General features: G+C 49.5%; 2 protein-coding genes across 2 annotated transcripts in view; both read right to left on the bottom strand.

Annotated features, from left to right (window-relative positions):
• The window catches only part of LOC136640365 (zinc finger protein ZFP2-like), a 246,632-nt gene that overhangs the window by 202,660 nt on the left and 21,202 nt on the right, over positions 1-22,770 (bottom strand). The window lies entirely within an intron of this gene.
• LOC136640428 (zinc finger protein 665-like) lies at positions 7,734-21,490 on the bottom strand. The gene is made up of 3 exons (XM_066615562.1): positions 20,091-21,490; positions 19,680-19,681; positions 7,734-8,412 (listed from the first exon to the last, which is right to left on the bottom strand). The coding sequence occupies exons 1-3, from the start codon at positions 21,108-21,110 to the stop codon at positions 7,812-7,814; spliced, it is 1,623 nt and encodes a 540-aa protein (XP_066471659.1). The 5' UTR covers positions 21,111-21,490; the 3' UTR covers positions 7,734-7,811.

The following is a 22,770-nucleotide window of genomic DNA, read 5'->3' as shown; positions in this document are numbered from 1 at the left end:
GACGTCACCAGGGCAAACCTGCTGCTGGCTGCGGTTGCTAGGCAACGCTGTAAACCTGGACCAACTGAACAGAACGGCTACTGGGAGGGGTTGCTAGGCGACGGACAATGCGGGCCACTGAGGGAGGTTCAGTTGGAGACTGGGAAGCGCCTCCCCCACAGTCTCCCCAGAGGATGCCTCAGGCCTCCCAGACAGAGGACACACTGGTGAAGTGCCACTTCTCTTCCCAACCCTAACAGCCTGCCAATCTGAAAGGGCAGAGGCAGGATGGGGGGCCCTACCATTGCCTCTGCCCTCAGGGGAGCCTGGCTGGCTGATGGCTGGCTGGCTGGCTGGCAGAGGGCAGTGCCCTGACAGAGCTCCTCCTGTCTGATGGCTGCCTGCTCCACAGGCACAAGAACAGGACGGCGGGGAGGGGCACCCCCTCCCGACCAGCCCAGAGGAGAAACACTTTGCAGAGCATCCAAGTCTGGACCCAGGTGGAACAGGGATGCATCTCCTCTGGCCAGGCAACCTTCCTCCTTCCCACCTATTAATATTTTTGTTCCAAACTTCATGATACACAGTTGTTAACTAGTGTCGAGCAACTGACACAAGTCTCAGCCCGAGACCCAAGTAGCAACTAGGGATGGGTGCAGCGCGCAGGACCAGTGGCGCGGCTAGAGGGCGTGCAAAGTACTTGCAAACTGTGCCATTCAGCTGCTCTCACCCCAGGCAGGAATTGCCTTTTGGTTTGACAAATCCCATAAGCAGATTTGAAGAGAGAAGAGGGAATCTTGGCAGGTGCAGCTCAGCATGGAGGGTTTCAAAAGTGGCACCAAGAGGCCTTCCTGGAAGGGGACAGAACAGTAAGGAAAGGCCCCCCCACACACACACACACGAAATCAGGGGCTCACCAACACATGCAAATTTCGGCTCAGTTTCCCCAGTCCCAGTGGAAGCAGAACCACCATTTCATGCTAAGGAGTCACTTGGCCCCAGCATGGAGTTGCTAAACGTGAATGTTTTTCACAAGGGATCCTTCCTTGTAAGCCAGCAAGAGGGAAACCGCTGGGGGTGGGAATCCAGGTTGCCAGGAAACTCTGGCAGCTGAGGATCCAGGTTCAAATCCCTGCTCAGCCACAGTTGGCTGACCTGGGCCACTCTCTCTCGCTCTCTCAGCCCACCTACCTCACAGGATTGTTGTGAGGACAAAAGGAAGAAAGGAACCATGGGCACCACCCAGAGCTCCTTGGAGGAAGGGTGGGATAGAAACGTGAACAATAAACAAAGTGGCTGTGGCCCCCGCCAAGGAGGAGTGGCAAAAAGCCCTCAAAGGACACCTGAGCAATGGCTGCCTCACAGCAGCTGATCAGAGTCTAAGAAGGAAGCAGGGCTGAGAAAAGGCCGAACTCACTGACCAGGACCTTCTTGGCCTTTCTTGTGACTTCTCTTTTGCAATGTTGCTGGACAAAGGCCAGCCTCTGAACATCAGTCTGCCAAAAGTGTGCAGCGAAGTGTTTTGTTTCAACACCCAGAGGTCAACTCACCTGGGGAATTCAGAACAAGAGGCCAGAATGACCATTGTGGGGCCATCAACCGGACTGCAGCGCAAACAACTTCAGAGTGCCTCTAGTTTGGCTAACAGTAACCACGAGGAAGAGTCTTCCAGAAGAATGTACGCTTAGGATTTATTATGAGACACAAAACACCAGACAAAGGCACTGGCTGCAAGGAAGACCAGCAGGGGTGTCAGACTCTTTTCATGCGCCAGAACGGACAGCACTCATGGCATAGCTGAGGGCCCGAAGTGACGTCATAAAGCAGGACGTGACGTCAGGAAGAAGATGCTGGTCAGAAATATGCACTTGGTTCTCACATAGGAACTCGCTTGTCAGAAGAGAAAACATGTCAAATGTCAGAAGAGAAAACATGCAAATCCTGATCATATTTTCAGGAGTGGGAGAGCCCAATTATCACGTGCACTGCCCTTTCAGCCACTGTTTCTCCCAAGGCGTCGGACTGCAGCTCAGGGGCTCTGCAAAGTGACTCCTTGCCACAAGCGGTGCTGCTGATTATCAGCGGCCTGGATATATCTTCAGTAAGATATATCTGGCCGGCCGGCCAGCCAGCTTGATACCCCTGTGTGGAGGATGAGGTGGTTGTGGGGGGACAGATACTTGTCAACAGCTCCACTTGGAGAGGCAGGGGGTAAAGCGAAAGCAGTGAAGAGAGAAAGGGAGGGAGTCAGGTTGCCAGCTGGACTGAGAAGAGGAGAAGGGAAATGATCGATCCTCAGTCTGCAGGGTGGATTGGGTGCAATTACGTGGCTCCCTCCACCCGTGTGACCACGTGATGCGCAGCTCAAAACCAAGCTCCACACAGCCATCCTGATGCTGCACAGTGTTGGAAAAGGTCTGCTTAGCAGCACAAAGCCTTCCAAGGACACTGGGCAGAAGGTCCTTCAGCACAGCCAGAATGAGCTGCATAGCCTGGGATCCCTGAGAAATTGGAATACATGCACCTTCGTGGGAAGTAACATTGACATTGCTAGTGGGGGGCGGGCTGCCCCAGGTGACACCTTCAGGGGTGTGTGTCATCGCAGTTACAAAAATTACAGTTCTCACGAATAATAATACCATCAAGTTAATACCATTTGATGTGCTAATTTACCGCAGAGCGCAATGAAACAAAGTGGAGTGAAATATCTCCTCTCTAAGAATGTAAGAAGAGCTCCGCTGGATCAGGCCCAAGGCCCATCTGGTCCAGCTATCTGTATCTCAACAAGTGCCCCACAAAATGCCCCAGGGAGCACACAAGGCAGCAAGACACAACCTGCATCCTGGTGCCCTCCCTTGCATCTGGCACTCAGAGGCAGCCTGCCTCTAAAACCTGAAGCTTTCACATACCTACCATGACTTGTAACCTGTGATGGACTTTTTCTCCAGAAATTTTTCCCATCCTGTCTTAAAGACATCTAGGTCAGATGCCATCACCACTTCCTGTGGCAAGGAGTTCCACAGACCAACCACACGATGCGTAAAGAAATATTTTCTCTTGCCTGTTCTAACTCTCCCCACACTCAATTTTAGTGGATGTCCCCTGGTTCTGGTGTTATATGAGAGTGTAAAGAGCATCTCCCTATCCACTCGGTCCATCCCCCGCATAATTTTGTATGTCTCAATCATGTCCCCCCTCAGGCGTCTCTTTTCTAGGCTGAAGAGGCCCAAACGCCGTAGCCTTTCCTCATAAGGAAGGTGCCCCAGCCCAGTAATCATCTTAGTCGCTCTCTTTTGCACCTTTTCCATTTCCACTATGTCTTTTTTGAGATGCGGCGACCAGAACTGGACACAATACTCCAGGTGTGGCCTTACATCATAATGTCCTTTGCATCGTTTAAGATGTTTGTTGATGCTCTTGTTATACTGGAATAATCTGGAGTTCTTTACAGGGCCATTTATTGCAATGTTAATATACAAGCGAAAGGAACAAGATGTTGGGGAAAGAGAACTCTTGATGTCTCGGGTGGCCTAGAAGAGATCTTCACCAGGAGGACTCCTTCTGAAAAGCTGCAACACTTCAAGAGCAACTGGATGTGTGAATGTAAAGGCCTTTGGACTGTGGCTTTGTCAGTAAGGTGTGAAGCTCCATTAAGGTGAGAGATCTTGGACAGTCATCTCTTTTGCCCATTCATCATCTCAGATCAATGGAGACTGTCTCCTAATTAAGCCCTTATTGTCCTGTTTTTGCCATATTGTAGGAAACTCTGCATGTTTGAGTTCTGGTTTTTTAATAGTTGGCTGTTAGAGGAAACTGCCTCTATTAAGCATGGTTGCTTTAAGAGGATTGTTCTGTATATGTATTTTAGTGTGTGGGCAAAATGCTTTGCAAATAAACACGAATGAATGAATAGTGAACTGGACACAGTACTCCAGGTGTGGCTTTACCATCGATTTGTACAACGGCATTACAATGTTACAAGAATGTGTAACAAAGCTAGCTCACCTGCTGGAGGAACTATCTTTAGTCTTCACATTGAAGATCCTTCTGAAGTCACCTGCTTCCCTGTCCCTAGCCAGGTCCCTGCAGGAAGGAGAAGAGGACTGGGGTGAGAGCAGGGCCAGCCCAGCCTTGAGGAGCAGGGAGCTGAAGAGGAAGTGGGGAGGAGAGTCCAGAGATGGAGTCCAGGACTGATTTATTTTTCACATGTCTGCACCCACCTAACCACTTCCTCCTTTAAGGGCATGGGATGAGTGGAGGCTGCCACATATCCTGCAGGAGGTGGCAGCATCTTGCAAAGGGTTTGGACAGAAATCAGCCCATGATGACTCCCTGCAGCCTTTGAGTTTTAGAGGTAGCCTCTCTGAGTGCCAGATGCCAGGGGATGGGAACAGGATACGGGGATCTTGTAATCTAGGAGGAGAGGCTTGATGGCCTGATCCAGCAGGGCTCTTCTTAGGGTCTGGTCTGGCACACTCCCTCAGGCACCTGGAGGTCCTGGGCCAGGGAGGATGGAAGAGGCAAAGGGACACATCTTCCTCCTCCCTCTGGCCAGGCCCTGTTGGCTCCACTTGCCCAACTGGATACTGCAGGGGTCCCCAAACTTTTTGGCCAGAGGGCCGCATCAAATATCTGGCGCAGTGTAGAGGGCCAGAAAAAAATTTAAATAGAAAATTTAGATCAATAAATTAGAGATGGAACTTAGACGAGTGAATCAATGAATGAACGGGCTCATTCATTCCATCTCTTTGGCCCTTAGCACACCCTCCAGATGCAACCAGAGCACAGCTCCAATCATGTTTGGTCAAGCGGGCCAGAGACTGAGGGGACAAGAGGCTGGCCACGGGCTGCATCTGGCACCCTGGGCCAGGTTTTGGAGACCCCTGGGATACAGGGAGCCATTCATCTCTGGGGCTGGCAGTCCCTGCTGGGGCTAAAGGCAACAGGCCCCCCCCATCCCTCTGAGGAGCACTCGCCTCCATCCAGACGCTTGTGCTCCTATCAAAGGGGAAGTGGGGAGGAAAAAGCACCTGGTGAGCTCAGAAGCAGCTTAAAATCCAGTGGTGGGGAGGAGTGATGGGAGTGGGGAATGCCTTTCCCTGGGGCTTGTGGGCTTCCCAGAGGCAGCTGATGGACACCCTGGTAAACAGGCTGCTGGACTCAGTGGGCCCCCTTTGGCCTGGTCCAGCTGGGCCCTTCCAAGTTCTTCATTTCCCCCCTTTTGCTTCTTGCCTCATTGAGACCCAGTGCCCAGCAAGAGAAGACACAGCTAGTGAAGCATCTGTGCTGGTTCAGCAGCAAGGAGGCCAGCCCCCAACTCCCCCCTTCCTTGCAGAACACTCCAGTGACCTTCAGGCTTCTTGAGAAACTCACAACAAGCACACAAGCTGTGCAGGCAGAAAGCCAGCAGGTGGGTGGGGGTTATCCAGTGTGTTGCAGTGTCACAGGAATGACTGCATGCATTGTGGGTATCAGTGTGATGCAGGCTCAGTGCGAAGAGCTTTGGGCTGCCACGGAAGGGGTGTGCTCCCTCCAAGCCCTGGGAGGTGAACTGGAGAAGCAGGGAAAGGCTGAGAGGGAGCACAGCAAGATACAGGAAGCTGGACTAGATGGGCCTGTGGCCTGATCCAGTGGGGCTGTTCTTATGAGGGGCTGCCCACCAGCTGCAGTGAGACTCCCTTCAAGATTTAGCGCTGTGCACCCCCTCTAGCTACGCCATTGACTGTATCCGGCAAGGGGAGGGGTAACTATCTTGCGCCTGGAACTCTTTCCCTTCCCCCCTTTTCTCCCCTTCTATCCCATCTTTAAGCAAAAGGGAATTTCTCTGCATTACGCTTGTTATCCAGCCTACGATCCTAATGTTCCAATAAGGGCAGGGTACTAAGTCCCCTAAACTAAACAGCCCTTTTGGTAACACTCCCTGCTATTTGATTCAGGGGAATTCCAAGTCCAAGGCCGGTTTTGGACTGAAATGATGACAACTTTGAAGGAGCCAGTACAGAATATCCTCATTGTATCTTGTTGGCAAAGAAAAATAAAGTCACTATTCATTCATTCGTGTTTAGTTGCAAAGCATTTTGCCCACACACTAAAATACATATACAGAACAATCCTCTTAAAGCAACCATGCTTAATAGAGGCAGTTCCCTCTAACAGCCAACTTTTAAAAAACCAGAACACAAACATGCAGAGTTTCCTACAACATGGCAAAAACAGGACAATAAGGGCTTAATCAGGAGACAGTCTCCACTGATCTGAGAGGATGAATGGGCAAAAGAGATGACTGTCCAAGATCTCTCACCTTAATGGAGCTTCACACCTTACTGACAAAGCCACAGTCCAAAGGCCTTTACATTCACACATCCAGTTGCTCTTGAAGTGTTGCAGCTTTTCAGAAGGAGTCCTCCTGGTGAAGATCTCTTCTAGGCCACCCGAGACATTAAGAGTTCTCTTTCCCCAACATCTTGTTCCTTTCACTTGCAATAAATGGCCCTGTAAAGAACTCCAGATTATTCCAGTATAACAAGAGCATCAACAAGCATCTTAAACGATGCAAAGGACATTATGATGAAGCGAAAGGGAGAAAAAGGTTTCAACTAAATATAATTAGCAAAAACATCAACCAAGGATGGATAACGAGACTAACAATGTCTAAAACAAGGCAATAAACACAGAGAATGTGAGACAAAGTCAGAAACTGGACCAAGGTGGATGTTTTGTAGCTTGTTTCAGTTGACAAGAGACCAAAGTTATGACAATCTGAGAAAATTCTCCCAATTAGCTCTCCAGACCAGCAGGTGACTTTGGTTAAAGACCAAATAACTCCTTGGTGTCTGTCACTGTTGTGTCCAAAATACACATCAAAGACAAGAACATCCAGCAGTTCCCAGGAAACCTTCAAACTCACCAAACGCCCTCAGGAAAAGACTACTGAGCTTTGCGGAAGGCCACCGGATGTCCACATATGAGGCTCACCAGTGAATCTTCAAGAAAACCAAGTGCCTTTAAAAATGGCCCAATGATGCCCTATTTCCATCCTTAATCAGTGAAGTGTCACCATCTACCAAGACAAGCTTGGCAATGGAGTAACCAGACAGGTGCAAAGCAGAAAGTTTTGCAGGGAGCCTCACCGCAGCATGCAAGGGATTCCTCCCCATCCCCTTCGGAGCCAGTCCGGGGGGGGGGGGGGAGCAAACTGGAGGCATACTCAGTTTACCTGGAATGGCTCCAAAGGGGAGGGGAAGGGACCCCTTGCAAGCTGTGGTGAGGCTCCCTGCAAAACTTTAGTGCTATGCACCCCCTCCAGCTATGTCACTGCCAAACTTGGAAAGGTCCAGAACAGATTGATTTCTCAATATCCTCCTCCTCCTCCTCAACTGCAACCAGATATAATTCCTGGCAATGAACACAGTAAAGAAACATTTGCAAAAGCCATCCATTGTATCGGCTTCTATTTTTTTAAATTAAACCTACAAGAAACTTTGATTTAATCATCCAAATATCTCTATATTCAAAAGCTTATAGCCCAAGCCTCTGCATGCTTTACTCAGAAGTAAATTCACTCAAAGCACTTATGTGGCTTCTCCCCAGTGTGGGTTCTCTGATGCACAGTCAGGTGTATTCCCTGACTGAAGCTCTTTCCACACTCCAAGCATTTATATGGCTTCTCCCCTGTGTGGCATAAAAGGCATCTTTTATGCCTAGTCAGATCCGAGCTCTGCCTGAAGCTCTTTCCACAGTCTTGGCATTTATATGGCTTCTCCCTTGTGTGGTATCTTTGATGCATAGTCAGGACTGAGCTCTGACCAAAGCTCTTTCCACACTCCATGCATTTATATGGCTTCTCCCGTGTGGGATCTTTGATGCTTAGTCAGGACTGAGCTCTGAATGAAGCTCTTTCCACACTCCAAGCATTCGTATGGTTTCTCCCCTGAGTGGGTTCTTTGATGTACAGTCAGGTGTATTCCCTGACTGAAGCTCTTTCCACAATCCAAGCATTTATATGGCTTCTCCCATGTGTGGGATCTTTCCTGCACAGCAAGGTGTGAGCTCTGACTGAAGCTCTTTCCACACTCCATGCATTTATATGGCTTTTCCCCTGTGTGGGATCTTTGATGCTTAGTCAGATCCGAGCTCTGACTGAAGCTCTTTCCACACTCCATGCATTTATATGGCTTCTCCCCTGTGTGGGATCTTTGATGCTTAGTCAGATCCGAACTCTGACTGAAGCTCTTTCCACACTCCAAGCATTTATATAGCTTCTCCCCTGTGTGGGATCTTTGATGTACAGTCAGGTTTGAGCTCTGACTGAAGCTCTTTCTACACTGCAAGCATTTATATGGCTTCTCTCCTATGTGGGTTCTTTCATGCATAGTCAGCTGTAACCTCCAACTGAAGCACTTCGCACAAGCCAGGCATTTATAAGGCTTTTCCCTGATGTGGGATCTTTTATGCCTAGTCAGATCCAAGCTCTGACTGAAGCTCTTTCCACATTCCAGGCATTCATTTGGCTTCTCCCCTGTGTGGCTTGTATGATGTGTTGCAATGCTTGACTTACTCCTGACGGTCTTTGAACTTTCCAGGTATTTTCCCCTCCTCTTTCCAGTTTCTTTCTCTGACTCACCTGGGATGACACTGAAATCCCCATCCTCAGCACCAGGTTCATTTCTCCATTTCCTGGCCTGGTTTCCCTCCTGCTTCTTTGGTCTGTCCTGATGCACAACAGACTCTCTTTTGTGGGTCCTTTTAACGGAAGGAGGGTGCCTGCTAGTACTGAAGTTCTTTCTCCCCTTGCAAGGCCTACTCTTTTTCCAATGGAAAGAACACTGACTTTTTCCCTTCCCTTTCAGATGTTCCAGTTCAATTGGGACTTCATGGAGGTCACATTCCAGCCCAACCATGGATTTGTTCCTCCAGACAGGTGCTGGGCTTCCCTCCTGCCTCCCTGACCCATCTTGCTCTCCTAAAGGAACTTCCTGTACATCAGGGACATTGGCTGCAAGTGGCTCCCCATGGATCTCCCATTGGTCCTGAGTGTCTTCTGTGTTGCTTCCTGGAACAAAGAGAGACCCTTGATTAGGGTAGCAATCGCGAGATGAAACTGCTGAAGGGGATACTGAGGGCACAATCCTAACCACCTTTCCAGCACCAAGATCAGGGCAATGCAGCTCTGAGGTCAGGGAACAAACATTCCCTGACCTTGAGGAGGCCTCTGTGACTGCCACCCAATTGCAGGATGCAGCACCCACCAAATTGGCCCAGCTATGCCAGTGCTGGGAAGTTGGTTAGGATCTGGGCCCTAGACATGTATGCTCAGAAGGAAATCCCATGGATGAGTAGCACCAACACCCAGGAAAGGATGCCAAGGATTGGGACCCTACTTAGTGGCCGAGTCTGAATTGGCTGTTCTGGAGAAGCAGCGCAATGGTGGCTGCCTGACCTGATACAATCTGACCACATCATTGGGAGGGATGCCAGGTTTCTTTGCTCTGTTGGCAACTGTTTCTTTGTGGAACTCCCAAGAGCCCTGCACAGCTTCCACCATGGCAACCTTGAGCTTGGTGGTGACCGAGCTCTCTGGAACCTGCATTCTCTCAAAGGGGTCTGCGCTGCTACACACACCCTTTCGGTGGCTGCTTGGCTCATTAGAGCAAACACTCTGACCAAATCTTATCAAGAGTTGGATGTGAGACTGGCAAGGGGTGGCCACCTCCAACCCCCCACTCCTGCCAGGGAAAAACCTGAAGGACTTGGGAAAGGAGATTGGGAGGAAAGGGGTGGGCCAGAGCATCCCTCACTCAGATCACAGCAGCACTTTCAGTCCACCGCTCAGCCAAGCTGCTGTCCTGGCTTGCAGGGGATCAGAATGGGGTACTTTGCTCATCCCCCCCAACCCAAAGCCAAGCTACGCTAGAAAGGGAGTTTCTGTTGCGGTGAAGGGTCCCCCATTTGCCCAGCCCCCTTCTGGTCCCATTCACCAGCACCCACTGGTCTGAAGCTCCTGCTGTGTTCAGCAGTCCTGAGCATTAGCAGGTTACCTGCAGGCTTCTCTTCTTCCTGGAGATCCGGGAAAAATGCAGACTCCCCTTTTTCCATCTGGGAAATGATGGCAGGTTTGGGAAATTTCTCTGGGAAGCAAAGAAGGAGAGGAGACACATCCACTGACAAAAGATCCAGGCTCTCTGAAGCAAGCTGACTGTAGCTGCTCCCCCACCTCAAAAGAGCCTGGAGTGAGCTAAGAGAACAGGGACCATCTTTGAACTCTCACAGGTGAATGTGATCAGAAGTGGCTGCCTGGATACCAAACTGTCTGTCTGGCTCATGGGAGTCCAGCCTCAACTGCTCATGAAACCTGGAATGAGTCACTAGTAAATCCAGCCGTGGAGGTGAACCCACCTGTCAGCATGTGGGATGGAAGCCACAAGCAGAAGCACAACTGTCCCCCTCCACTTTCTCCTTCCCAGGCAATTCCCCCTCTGCAAAGGCAAGCAGAGAAAGGATGCCTTCTGCCTTTTCATCCCCTCAGCAAGGCTCTCACTGAAGCTTCCACTGAACCAGCACCTTTCTGGTCCTTAGCAAGTCACCCACCCTTCTGCTGCCTTTCCATCCCCAGAGCAGGTCTCTCACTGGACCCTCAGGCCAATATGGAGTGGCTGTGGTAGAGAAGCTGCTTTGCATTCAAGAAACCCCAAGTTGGGATGGAAGGTGTCCCTGCCTGAATCCCCAGACAGCTTCTGTCAGTCATTGTAGACAGGACTGGGCTGGATGGGTCAAGGGTCTGACTCAGGAGAAAGCAGCTTCCCTCCGTCCCCAGACACCTTGAGCTCTTAGACAAGCTCAGGCTGGGAGGAAGGAATCCTTTATTGGCTAAGACACCCCTTGCCTGACCTGGGTGTAAAAGAGCTTATATGTATTGGCAACCTTCAGTCTCGAAAGACTATGGTATCGCGCTCTGAAAGGTGGTTCTGGCACAGCGTCTAGTGTGGCTGAAAAGGCCAATCCGGGAGTGACAATCCCTTCCACACCGGGAGCAAGTGCAGTCTGTCCCTGGTCTGTCTCCCTGGCTATGGGCCTTCCTTCTTTGCCTCTTAGCCTCAGACTGTTGGCAAAGTGTCTCTTCAAACTGGGAAAGGCCATGCTGCACAGCCTGCCTCCAAGCGGGCCGCTCAGAGGCCAGGGTTTCCCACTTGTTGAGGTCCATCCCTAAGGCCTTCAGATCCCTCTTGCAGATGTCCTTGTATCGCAGCTGTGGTCTACCTGTAGGGCGCTTTCCTTGCACGAGTTCTCCATAGAGGAGATCCTTTGGGATCCGGCCATCATCCATTCTCACGACATGACCAAGCCAACGCAGACGTCTCTGTTTCAGCAGTGAATACATGCTAGGGATTCCAGCACGTTCCAGGACTGTGTTGTTTGGAACTTTGTCCTGCCAGGTGATGCCGAGGATGCGTCGGAGGCAGCGCATGTGGAAAGCGCTCAGTTTCCTCTCCTGTTGTGAGCGAAGAGTCCATGACTCGCTGCAGTACAGAAGTGTACTCAGGACGCAAGCTCTGTAGACCTGGATCTTGGTATGTTCCGTCAGCTTCTTGTTGGACCAGACTCTCTTTGTGAGTCTGGAAAACGTAGTAGCTGCTTTACCGATGCGCTTGTTTAGCTCGGTATCGAGAGAATGAGTGTCGGAGATCGTTGAGCCAAGGTACACAAAGTCATGGACAACCTCCAGTTCATGCTCAGAGATTGTAATGCAGGGAGGTGAGTCTATAGAACAAAGCAGTTTTTCATCAGACAAGGATGAGTTAAGTTGGCTTCTTCAGCATGTGGCTTAGAGGCCCATCCTACTGACTGCCCTGTGCTGTCCACCTGTGCTGGTTGCTGCAAAGCAGTCACAAAGCTCACTCCCTCAGAGTCTTCCCACACATCAGCAAATCTGCAAGGACCACCAGAACCAGTAAGCCTGCACATTGGGTTGAATGGGGAGCGTGGGCGGAACAGGAAGGAGATGGTCTGGGAAGAGACTGAATCCTAAGGCAGGCAGGTTCTGCAGCAGGGGCACCCACCAAATCCCAACCCCCTTCCTGTGCCTGAACTACCTTCACTGATAAACGTGGACTTGCACCAGCTGCCTGCAGGCGCTAGGGCTTCCCCCAAGACAAGGGAACAAGTTTCCTTATTCCAAGGAGACTTCTAGTAGGCAAAGCATCCTTGTGGGATTACAGCACAAGTTCCTGCCCCACTTTCTCTGGGAAATCCAAACACTGAGAGATGAGGACAATTCAAGCCTTTGTTTCTTGCCTATAAGAGAGAATAGGTGTCCTTACCCAGAGAGGCTGCCAGCTCATAGTTCTCCAGCATGACCTCCCGGTACAGAGCCTTTTGGCTGGTGTCCAGAAGAACCCACTCCTGTGCCGTGAAGCGCACAGTCACCTCCTCAAAGGACACCAGACCCTGGAAGGAGAAATTGTCCACTCCTCATCAATCATTTCTCCACAGCTTCCACCTGGGCATTTAGTGTTCAGTGACAACAAAGCTTGGGCGCCTGAATGCCGCAGGCCTCATGCAGTGCTCAGAGCCACAATATCAGGGGCCAAAGGTGGGAGTCAGGACGACTGGCCTATCAATTGAAAAGTGCTTTCCCCAGCAACGACATGCGATGACAGACATGCAATCAGGAGCCATTTGCAATACTCTGCAGGTCCCCGATGGGTATCCTGACTCTTGCACCCTGAAGTCCACCCGCTTCTGCTCAGGCTCCTTCCAGACCTTGCAGCACCAGAAACCACAGGAAAGAGACAGGCCCAGAACACTTCCAGAGCTGCTTCTTCAAGACTGCCCTGGCAGTGGCATTGCTGGGGGGGGGGTGACCCACACTGGATGACTCACACAGGGAGGGTGAAACGCATGGGGGGGTCACATGCTAAAATTGTCATTTATAGAAATAAAACTATTATATACTATTCAATGTGGAAGTTACAGAAGAAAGCAGTGAAAGAAATATCTTCCTTCTATCCAAACTTATGGCCAAAAACGTAACAAAAAGGCAACTGTCCTATGTAAATAAAAAGTACTTTTCCTTAATCCAAGACAGAACAATGAGACTGACGGCACAACCCTCAACCACTTTCCAGCACCAAAGTAAGGGCGACACATGTCAGGGAACAAACTTTCCCTTCCCTTAAAGAGGCCTCCATGACTGCCCCTCACCTGCAGGATGCAGCACCAGCTCCATTGGCACAGCTGTGTCAGTGCTGGAAAGTTGGAAAGCCAATGAGATGTTTTTATGACACAGCTTGGAACCAAGAAGGTGTTAGTGAGGTGACCCCCTGGGGAGGGGGTTGATACCACTAGTGATGAAAACTGCTAAAATTGTGGTTTGTAGGAATAATCCCATCATGTTATATGCCATTTCATGTGGAATTTACAGCAGAATTGAGTGAAACTAACTGCCTTTACACTATCTCTATCTCTTTCTGCTATCTCTATCTCTAACTGCTTTTAAACTATCTCTATTCTTTCAAAAGGTATGGCCAAAAAACCAGAGGGGTGGTTGATGGCACATCACCACATCCAACAGCAAGAGTTTTGCCCCGCACACTGCATGGGAGGAGGTCCATCATGGAGGTGCCACACTGGCCTCCCACATCAGTTGACACAAACCCTGGTGATGCCACTGTGTGCTGGTGATCTGTCCCTTACCTGAGCAGGCTGCACAGAGTCTGTTTCCGCTCCACACCACAGAGGAGACCATCTGGAAGCCAACCCCGAAGCCATTCCAGCACCTGTGGGGAAGACAGGTGAAATGGGAAGACTTTAACCCTCTTGAATGTCCCTTCCTTGAACACTTCCAAAGCCTCTTCCTCTCTGACCCCAAATGACCCACTGAGTGGAGCCCCACATGGCTGGATTCACTTTCCTCTCCCCTGCCTTTCTTCTCCTCTTCCCCCCATCCAGTCACTTCTCCACAAAATGTCCCACAATAAGTGAGTCTACCCAGCCTTTCCTGGCCCACTAAGAAGTCCTGCCTTCCTGGAAAGAGGAAGCCAAACCCAACCCAGGCCTGACTCTGTTTCTCAGGCTGCCTCCCTCTCAGAGAGAAGAGCAGTGCTGAGTAGGAGTTGGTAGAAGGCCTTTGCTGTCACCAGGACTTCTTCTGGCTAAGAAAGCTGGGGGAGTAGCAGTGGGGCTGCTTGTAAGTAACAGCATCAGCACAGCCAAAGAGTTTTAGGTGTTTTATGTTAAGGATCAGGGACCTCCCAATTGGCAGAAATTCACTGCAGCTGTCAAGGTACCAATTAAGAGAGTTGACTTGTAGTGACCCCAGCATTGCATCCCCAGGTCTCTTGATTGGTAGTCCTTGATCTAAGGAGTATGAAGGACACACCTGGGAAGTCTTTTTTTTTGCATCAGGTTAGTGTGTTGGAAGTCAGCCTGTTACTTTGTCTGGACCACCCTGGATGTGGAGAGTCACCCAACTTTGGAGGACAGGTGAAAAACCCCCTCCCCTTCTGTTTCCAGGGCTTGTGACCTCTAAGTGACAGGTTCAGTATAGTCTAGGAGTTTTAGGTTTTCTGTGTTAATTGTGCTGTCTGGTGGGGGGTCTTTATCTTAATTCCTCCTCTCCCTAAAAGGGATGTAACTAGTTTGTGTTTCAATAAAACCAATTAAGCTCTTCTGCTTGTTTGTTGTGAGAACTGGAGAGGGAACTGGGTCCATGTTAGATTCTTCCTGAAGTTCTGCAGGCTACTTGTGGAATAGCTGGCTGAGTTCTGTCAACTGGGGCTGTTCAGCTATTGCTTGCCCATGAGGCTGACAATTTAGAGGAGAATGAGGGTCAGCCAGCCTATTTTTCCTCTTCCCCCCATTTTTGCTCTGGCATCTGCTGCTGCTGCTCAAGAAAAGGGGGGGGGGAGATTCCTGGAAACCCCTTTGCACTCACTCACCTTGATGGAAGGTGACAGAATAACCAGGGTACGATGCCATTGGGGCAAATGCTTAAAAGCCACACTGCTAAAGCATAAAGCCACACAGAATAGAAAGGCTGTTTTTATTTAGAAAAATCATAGTTAGTCTCACAGAAAAGCTGCCTGAAAAACTCATTTTAGAAAGCTGTTTTGCTAGTTTCACAGAAGCTGAGACCTTGGGGCCTCAAAGTCTTGGAATTTGGAAAAGGGAGTCGTAGCTGAGGCAAAGATAGACAGGCTTCATCATTGGCAGAAGTACACAACTCACCAAGGACATCACAATGCTGGGAAAACACATATAGGTCACAATTGTAGTCATTAGAAGTAAGTTTTAGCTGCTGGCTTATCAGTTGGCAATGCTTCTTGGCAAACTAATGTAGCATCTAGCTAGCTAACCACTGACACCTGCAAGAGACAAATTTAGAATAAACAAGAGCCTTCTTGAGAATTAGAAAACTTCTGCTTTCAGTTTTTGTTTGAATTGCGATAGAATTAGAGGCAAACCATAGGGGACCAAATGTTACTTGAAAAGTTTAAGAGAACCACAAGAAGCTGGCTGAAGCCTTAGTTCAAAGAGATGACACTTTAGCAGCTAGGCAGAAGAGGGAAGAGGTCACTTCTTAGCAAGGATAGACACCACTATACCCTTAAATGTACTCAAAGTAACTGGTCACAAATAGAATTAAGACATAGAGTGCAACTGTTAAAGGAAGTTTAAGGACTTTGCCTCACAGAGGTTGGCAGAGGGCCCCACAGTGTTTTGCTAAAACAGGAGAAGGAATGCAGGAGAGATAAGACTCAAGCAAGGCCATCCCAAGAGTCTGAAGGGAATGTATGCCAAGAAATGGGTTTGAAGTTCTGCCAAGAGGGACAGTCCTGGATAAAATAACTTGAAGCTCACCTATCAAGTGTCTCTAAGGCTACCTACAGCCTATGAAGAGTTAGCCCCATCTATGATGTCAAACTTCAGCCAATGGGAAGTTCAAATCTTCAAACAAAGAACCCAGAATGTTATAAAGAGTCCAGTTAACATTGATACTGGCTCTCAATCCTTTGGACAGGAGTTCCATGAGATGCCCCTTGCTAGCAACGAAATAAAAGCTTGCAAATGATCACCCTTGACTACTGAGTCTTGCTTTTTTGGACCTTGCAACAACCTTAAATAAAACCTTCCACCCCAGTGATTGTCAATGTTTTTCTTTGCACAGCAAACTGACCTCCTTGGTCTTCTCTATGGGCTTTGTCTCTTGTGAGGTCACTTCCAGTTTCCAGGAGACACTTTCAGGTTCTGTAGCTCTATTTCTAGGGGTGACTGTCTGTAGTCACAAAATGACAGTTCCTGCTAGAGCCAGCAGAGAAAGAGAAGCAGACAATTTGTGAGGACAGACACTTGCCCCAGAGACAGAGCCACAGATCCCTGAACAGTTTTTCAGCTATTTTCAGCTGTTGTGTTCCAAACTCCTGTGGCACACCTGCAGACCTTTCATGGCACACCACTGTGCCCCAGTATGGTGGTTGAAAATTGATACTTTAAATGGTTAAAGTGTGCCAAATTTTTGCTCCCTTGTTCAAATCCTGTGAAGCATCAGCAAGTTGTCACAGGGAGAATCACCTGCAAAAGTTGTGCCTGGACTGCTGGGAAAACTGCCCAGTCAGGGGAGAAGAGGGCAGGTCCTCTGATGGGTGAGGGGGTTACAGTGGAATTGGTGAATTTCAGCTCGACTGATGTGCTTCAATGGAGCAGTAACTGCCTGCCAAGGAAGGCAAGGCTGCAGGAAAGGGTGGAATTCAGGCAGAGAGGGGCACAACTATATGGGGAAGGGGGAGGAACCAGGAGGCTGTAGAAGGGGTGAATCCGGCGGCAATGGTGAATGCCAGATCCGTTTCCCTCTTGTAGCCTGCTCCCTGCACCCTTCTGCTTTGGGGCTGTTGTTGTTGACTGGAAGGGGTTGAGATGAGGGCTCAGGTGCCTATTCTGGCCCAGGATCAAGGGAAATTGGACTGTGGAAGGAGAGGGCAGGTTGCCCATGGCTGGATCCGGGAAGAGCAAAGTGCGAATGCCCAGATGCCACAGGGTGAATGGGACCAGGGCTGCATCACAGCCAAAGCAGGAGGTGACAATTCAGCAGATAAATGCAGGTGCCTTGCAACATGACTGGAGGAATACGGAGTTCTGTGTTCAAAAAGCCCCCTTTCCAATGGACAACGGCTGCCCGGAAGTGGCTCTAGGAAGGATGGAAGAACCCAGAATGCTCTGGAGAAGTCAGGCTCAGGCCCCATCCTCTCCCCCACCACCCTATGTGATGCAGCTGCACAGCCAGAGGCTAAGAGCATACACTGGTCAGGGGGAGGGGGACACCAGTGAGCCTGGGAGAACTAAGTGAAATACTTCCCACTCGTGTCAGCGAACCTGAGGACCCTCAAGAACAGGTAGCCCACACAGGGGGTGGAAACAGGATAGGAGGTGGGTGGAACAGGGAGGAGAAGGGGTCTGGGGAGAAGGCAGATCAGCATGGGTGGGGGCAGGTTCTGCAACAGCAGTACCCACGGAGTCCTAGGCCTGATTCAGCTTCATGGATCAACATGGACTTGTGCCATTTGACCCATAGCGTCTCCTGGGGTTTACCCCAGAGAAGGAGACCCCTAGCAGCCAAAACTCCCCTCTGGGATACAGCACATGTTCCAGCCCCACATTTCTAAATAAATCTCATTCAAGCCTTTGCTTCTTGCCCACCAGAGAGAAGGAGTGTCCTTATCCAGAGAGGCCTCCATCTCATCATTCCTCCCCACTGGACCTATTGTAATGCCGTTGTACAAATGAATGGTAAGGCCACACCAGGAGTACTGTGTCCAATTCCGGTCGCCACTTCTGAAAAAGGATATAGCAGAGATGGAAAAGGTGCCAAAGAGAGCGACCAAAATGATTAGGGCTGGGGCACCTTCCTTATGAGGAAAGGCTACAGTGTTTGGGCCTCTTCAGTCTAGAAAAGAGGAGCCTGAGGGGGGACATGATTGAGACATGAAAAATTAAGCAGCTGATGGAGAGAGGGAAGTTCTCTTGTCTCTTGCACAATGTCAGAACCAGGAGACAGTCACTACAACTGAAAGGTGGGAGGGTCAGAACAGGCAAAAGCAAATACAGCTTCTCTTGACCCTGCTGTAATTAATCTGGGTAACTTCTTGCCACAGGATGTGGTGATGGCACCTGAAGGCCGAGATGCCTTCAGGGGATTGAACAGGGAGGGTGCATCAGAAGTTACAAGTCATGATGGGTATGTGCATCCTCCTGGTTTTAGAGGTAGCCTATCTCTGAATGCCAGGCGCAAGGGAGTGGCCACAGCATATGCGTGTCTTGTTGTCTTTAATGTTCTGAGACATCTGGTGGGCCAGTGTGAGATACAGGAAACTGGACTAGATGGACCTCTGGCCTGATCCAGCAGGGCTCTTCTTCTCTTTTGCTACCTTACTGGGTTGTTTTGATCAAAGCAGGGTGGGGAGCGAATGCATGTCATGCACTGAGATAATGTAGTGTAAATGAATAAAAATGATGAACACGCCTGCTGGCCTCAGTTCCCGACATTCATAGCTGCCCTTATATTGTCCAGCTTTTGGTCCAAGCAGCCGAAACTCACCAGGAGATGAGGCGATGTGCCTGTCTCGGCCCTGCTACCATCCATCGGGATTTTGGAGGCCCACTGCCAGAGCTCTGCAGAGATATCGGGACTAGATGTGTCCTCTATGGACACGTCCAACCCTCTTGTATCCTCTTCTTCCTCTCCTGAAAGACTTGTGTGGGTCATGCTCGGAATCTGGGAGGGGAGTGCTCTTCAACGCAGGGGTCATCCTGCCCATGTCTAACAGAGGCAAAACAAGAGTAGCGGGGAGGACCTCATGGATGGTGCTATAGTTCTGATGCTGCTCCTTCTCTGGGACCCATCAACTGCTGCCTGTGGAGGGAAGCTCCGCTGCTGAAAGGCCATGGCACCCACCACTTCCACTGTGCTCTGCTGGGCAGCTCCGTCATGCCCGAAAGAAGCCTCAGAGCGCAAGCTGGAAAGGGGGTCAACAGCACCCACCTGTCCAACTCCACCTCAGGCAGGTCTTGCAGCTGACAAGGGGCTACCTGTCTGTTGTGACAGGACTGCAGATGGCAGCTGGCCTCTCTCACCCTGGCACAGGGACCTTAAGAGCTTGCCAGCAGCCCCACACTTGCTGCCCCATCCTGAGCTCCGGTCCTCCGCTTCAGATATCCACTCATGCCCCTTTGCCCTTCCGTCCCTCCCACCATTGATGTTCCCCCCCACCTCCGTTTCTGCCAGACTGGCTGGCTTGATGCCAGGCCAGCAAGACTCTCTCCCTGCGAATCAAAGGCAAGTGGATCATCACAGCCCACCTCAGAGTCAGCTCAGCCAGGCACAGCCTGGGCCAGACAACAGTAACACAACCAAGGGCGCAATCCTAACTCGCGCTGGAGCAGGCAAGCCAAGAGGCTTGCGCTGCATCCAACATGGGATTGCAGCGGGCAGCGGCTCAGCCACGGGCAAGGGGAAGTTCTTCCCCTTACTCGTGGGTAAGGGTTGCGCGCCCCTATGTGTCTCCTCAGACCCGCGCAACCTCCGGAGGTGGCGCAAGTCCGAGGAGAGTGGAGCAGCTTGAAGCTGCTCTGCTTGCCCCGGGGACAGGGGTTGGGATCCGGCATAACTGCCGGGCCCTGGCCCCGCACCCAGCTCCTCGCGCGCCCACCCCTAGGCCCGATGGCATCACCACATCTAGGCCCACCCATCTAGGCCCGATGCCATCACCACATCCTGTGGCAAGAGGTTCCACAGACTAACTACATGCTGGGTAAAGAAATATTTTATTTTGCCTGTACTGACTCTCCCAACACACAATTTTAGTTGATGTCCCCTGGTTCTAGTGTTGTGTGAGAGGAAAAAGAGCATATCTGCACCTACTCTATCCTCTGAATGAGCCTCTTCCACACACAAAGCATTTATATAATTTCATGCAGTCAGGCTTGCACGCTGAACGAAGCTCTTTCCGTATGCCAAGCATTTAAATGATTTCTCCCCACTGTGGATTCTCTGATGCAGTCAGGTCTGGTCTCTGTCCAAAGCTCGTTCCACACTCCAAGCATTTATATGGTTTCTCCACAGTATGGATTCTTTTATGTACAGTCAGGTTTGAGCTCTGCCTGAAGCTCTTTCCACACTCTAAGCATTTATATGGTTTCTCCCCAGTGTGGACGATTTGATGGACAGTCAGGTTTGAACTCTTACAGAAGGTCTTTCCACACTGCAAGCATTTATATGGTTTCTCCCCAGTATGGGTTCTTTGATGCACAGTGAGTTTTGTCCTCTCACTAAAGCTCTTTCCACACTCAAAGCATTTATATGGTTTCTCCCCAGTGTGGATTTTTTGATGCACTGTGAGGTTTGACCTGCTACTGAAGTTCTTTCCACACTCCAAACATTTATATGGTGTCTCCCCAATATGGGTTCTTTGATAGAAAGTCAGGTTTGAACTCTTACAGAAGCTCTTTCCACACTCCAAGCATTTATATGGTGTCTCCCCAGTGTGGGTTCTTAGATGGAAAGTCAGGCTTGTCCTCTTACCGAAACTCTTTGCACATGTCCAGCATTTATATGGTTTCTCCCCAGTGTGGGTTCTTTGATGAACAGTCAGGCCTGAACTCTGCCTGAAGCTTTTTCCGCACTCCAAACATTTATATGGTTTCTCCCCAGTGTGGGTTCTTTGATGCAAAGTCAGGCTTGCTCTGCGAAGGAAGCCGTTGCCACACTCCAAACATTTATATGGTTTCTCCCCAGTGTGGATTCTTTGATGCACCGTAAGGTTTCCTCTCCTACTGAAGCTCTTTCCACACTCCAAGCATTTATAAGGTTTCTCCCCAGTGTGGATTCTTTGATGTGCAGTGAGGTTTGCTCTCTTACTGAAGCTCTTTCCACACTCCAAGCATTTATGAGATTTCTCTCCTGTTTGTTTTCCAGGTTTTGATCTACTATTGTAGGTTTTTGCACTTTGAGGGGATTTTTCCTTCCTCTGTCTACGTTCTTGTTCTGGATTATCTGGAAAGACACTCAAATCCCCAGCCTGATGAGCATCACAGTTATTTCTCCATGTCTCTGTCTGGATTCCCTCCTGCTTCATTGACATGTCTTGATGCGCAGCTTTCTCAATTGTCTGGAACTTTTCATGGGAAGCAAGAAGTATGCTTGACCTGAAGCTCTTTCTCCACTCAGAGCACTTCAACCATTTCTTCCCTGTGCAGATTTCACTGTGTTCATTAATGTAGGATTCAGAACTGATTGTTTCCCCCTTTTCCCTTCTCTTCCCCTTTGGATGTTCTTGTGGTCTTGGGAATTCATGCAAATCAGAAACCTGAAGAATGAGTGCTTCAGTCCTCCTGACATGTGCTGGTCTTCCCTCCAGCCTCCTTGATCCATCCTGTTCTCCAAAAGTAACTTCCTTTACATCACGCAAGGCCGTTTCCAGTGACACCCCACGGTGCTCCCTCTGATCCTCATGGTCTTGCCCGCTCCTTCCTGGAACAGAGACAGAATCTTGATTAGCAACAGAGAGATGGAAGATCTAATGCACATTAGTTGGCATACATACTCAGAAATAAACCCAATGGATTCAGAGAAAGTGACTCCCAAAATAGCTGATTTTTCAGCTTGGGAAATTATGTAAAATATACAATGTGGCCCTCCTACCGAAAAGGTTGGAGACGCCTGCTTTAGAGGGACACAGGATAGGGGTATCCCTTTAGATTCTGTCAGCAACTTCAGTGCTGTAGTAGTGTCTGAGAAATGCTGGATCAGCTGCTTTGTACAGTGGGGCTTTTCCCTAAACGGTTTCGTTCTTTTTTAAATGGCAGGGAGAAGGCACTGAGCTCAGCTGGAGAGATCAGGAGTGGATCCATTTCATCTCCCATCCTGCTTAATATCTGATTGTATTGCCCTTGTGGCAGTAGAGCCTTGTCACCAACCAACAGGCAAAATGGGGAGGGGGAGAGATCATTGAGATCATGGCTGCACAGCACAAAGCCACAAGAAATGAATTTCTTGTTGTAACCAACAAAAAGCCAGTGGCCAACTTGATGACACTCACACAACTGAATAAGAGTTCCAGTATTATATCTGATTATCATTAAGAATATTAATGTTCCTCTTTTCAAAAAAAGAGTTATCACAAGCGGTTTAAAGACAAAATAAATTTACTAAATGGATCCCTGTCCCAAAAGGGCTCACAATCTATAAAATATGCAGAGAGTAGCATAGCTAGAAGAGGTGCAAAGCACTACATTTTGCAGGCGCGTCACCCTGCTCTTCAAGCAGCCCCTCCCCTTCGGAGCTATCCCAGGCATTCGCCTAGGAATTCACCTAGGAATCTAGCAGCCCAGATTGGCTCTCCAGGGTTTGGGGGAGTTTTTAGATCCCCACCTGGAAATGCAGCAAGGACTGAACTCAGAATCTTCTGCATGCCAAGCAGCTTCTCTGCCAGGGAGTCAAACCCCCTCCCTGAAAGACCTTTGTCACTCTGGAAATTTCCCATCCTGGCACTTGCTCCCCAGTGCTCTGCGGAATCATTGGTGATAAACACTCCATGTTGGTGATAAAACTATCCATCTTTTAGCATCTAGGGCAGGGGTCTCCAAACTTTTCCGTTAGAGGGAACTACACTGTATACTTTACACACACAAAAATCAGTTTTATCAATGAATGAATGAAATTTAAATGAATCAATAAGTTTTACTTGCACCTTTTTTGTAATCAGCACGATACAATTGTGAACAAAGAGAAAGGTGACCATT

Source organism: Tiliqua scincoides, chromosome 2, assembly GCF_035046505.1.
Source record: "Tiliqua scincoides isolate rTilSci1 chromosome 2, rTilSci1.hap2, whole genome shotgun sequence".
Taxonomy (NCBI): domain Eukaryota; kingdom Metazoa; phylum Chordata; class Lepidosauria; order Squamata; family Scincidae; genus Tiliqua; species Tiliqua scincoides.
The sequence above is the reverse complement of the archived record's forward strand: the minus strand, read 5'-3'. Positions and strand labels throughout refer to the sequence as shown.

Bases quoted from the DNA above. Each gene is read 5' to 3' on its own strand.
- LOC136640428 (XM_066615562.1), bottom strand. From the start codon at position 21,110: ATGTCAATGAAGCAGGAGGGAATCCAGACAGAGACATGGAGAAATAAC.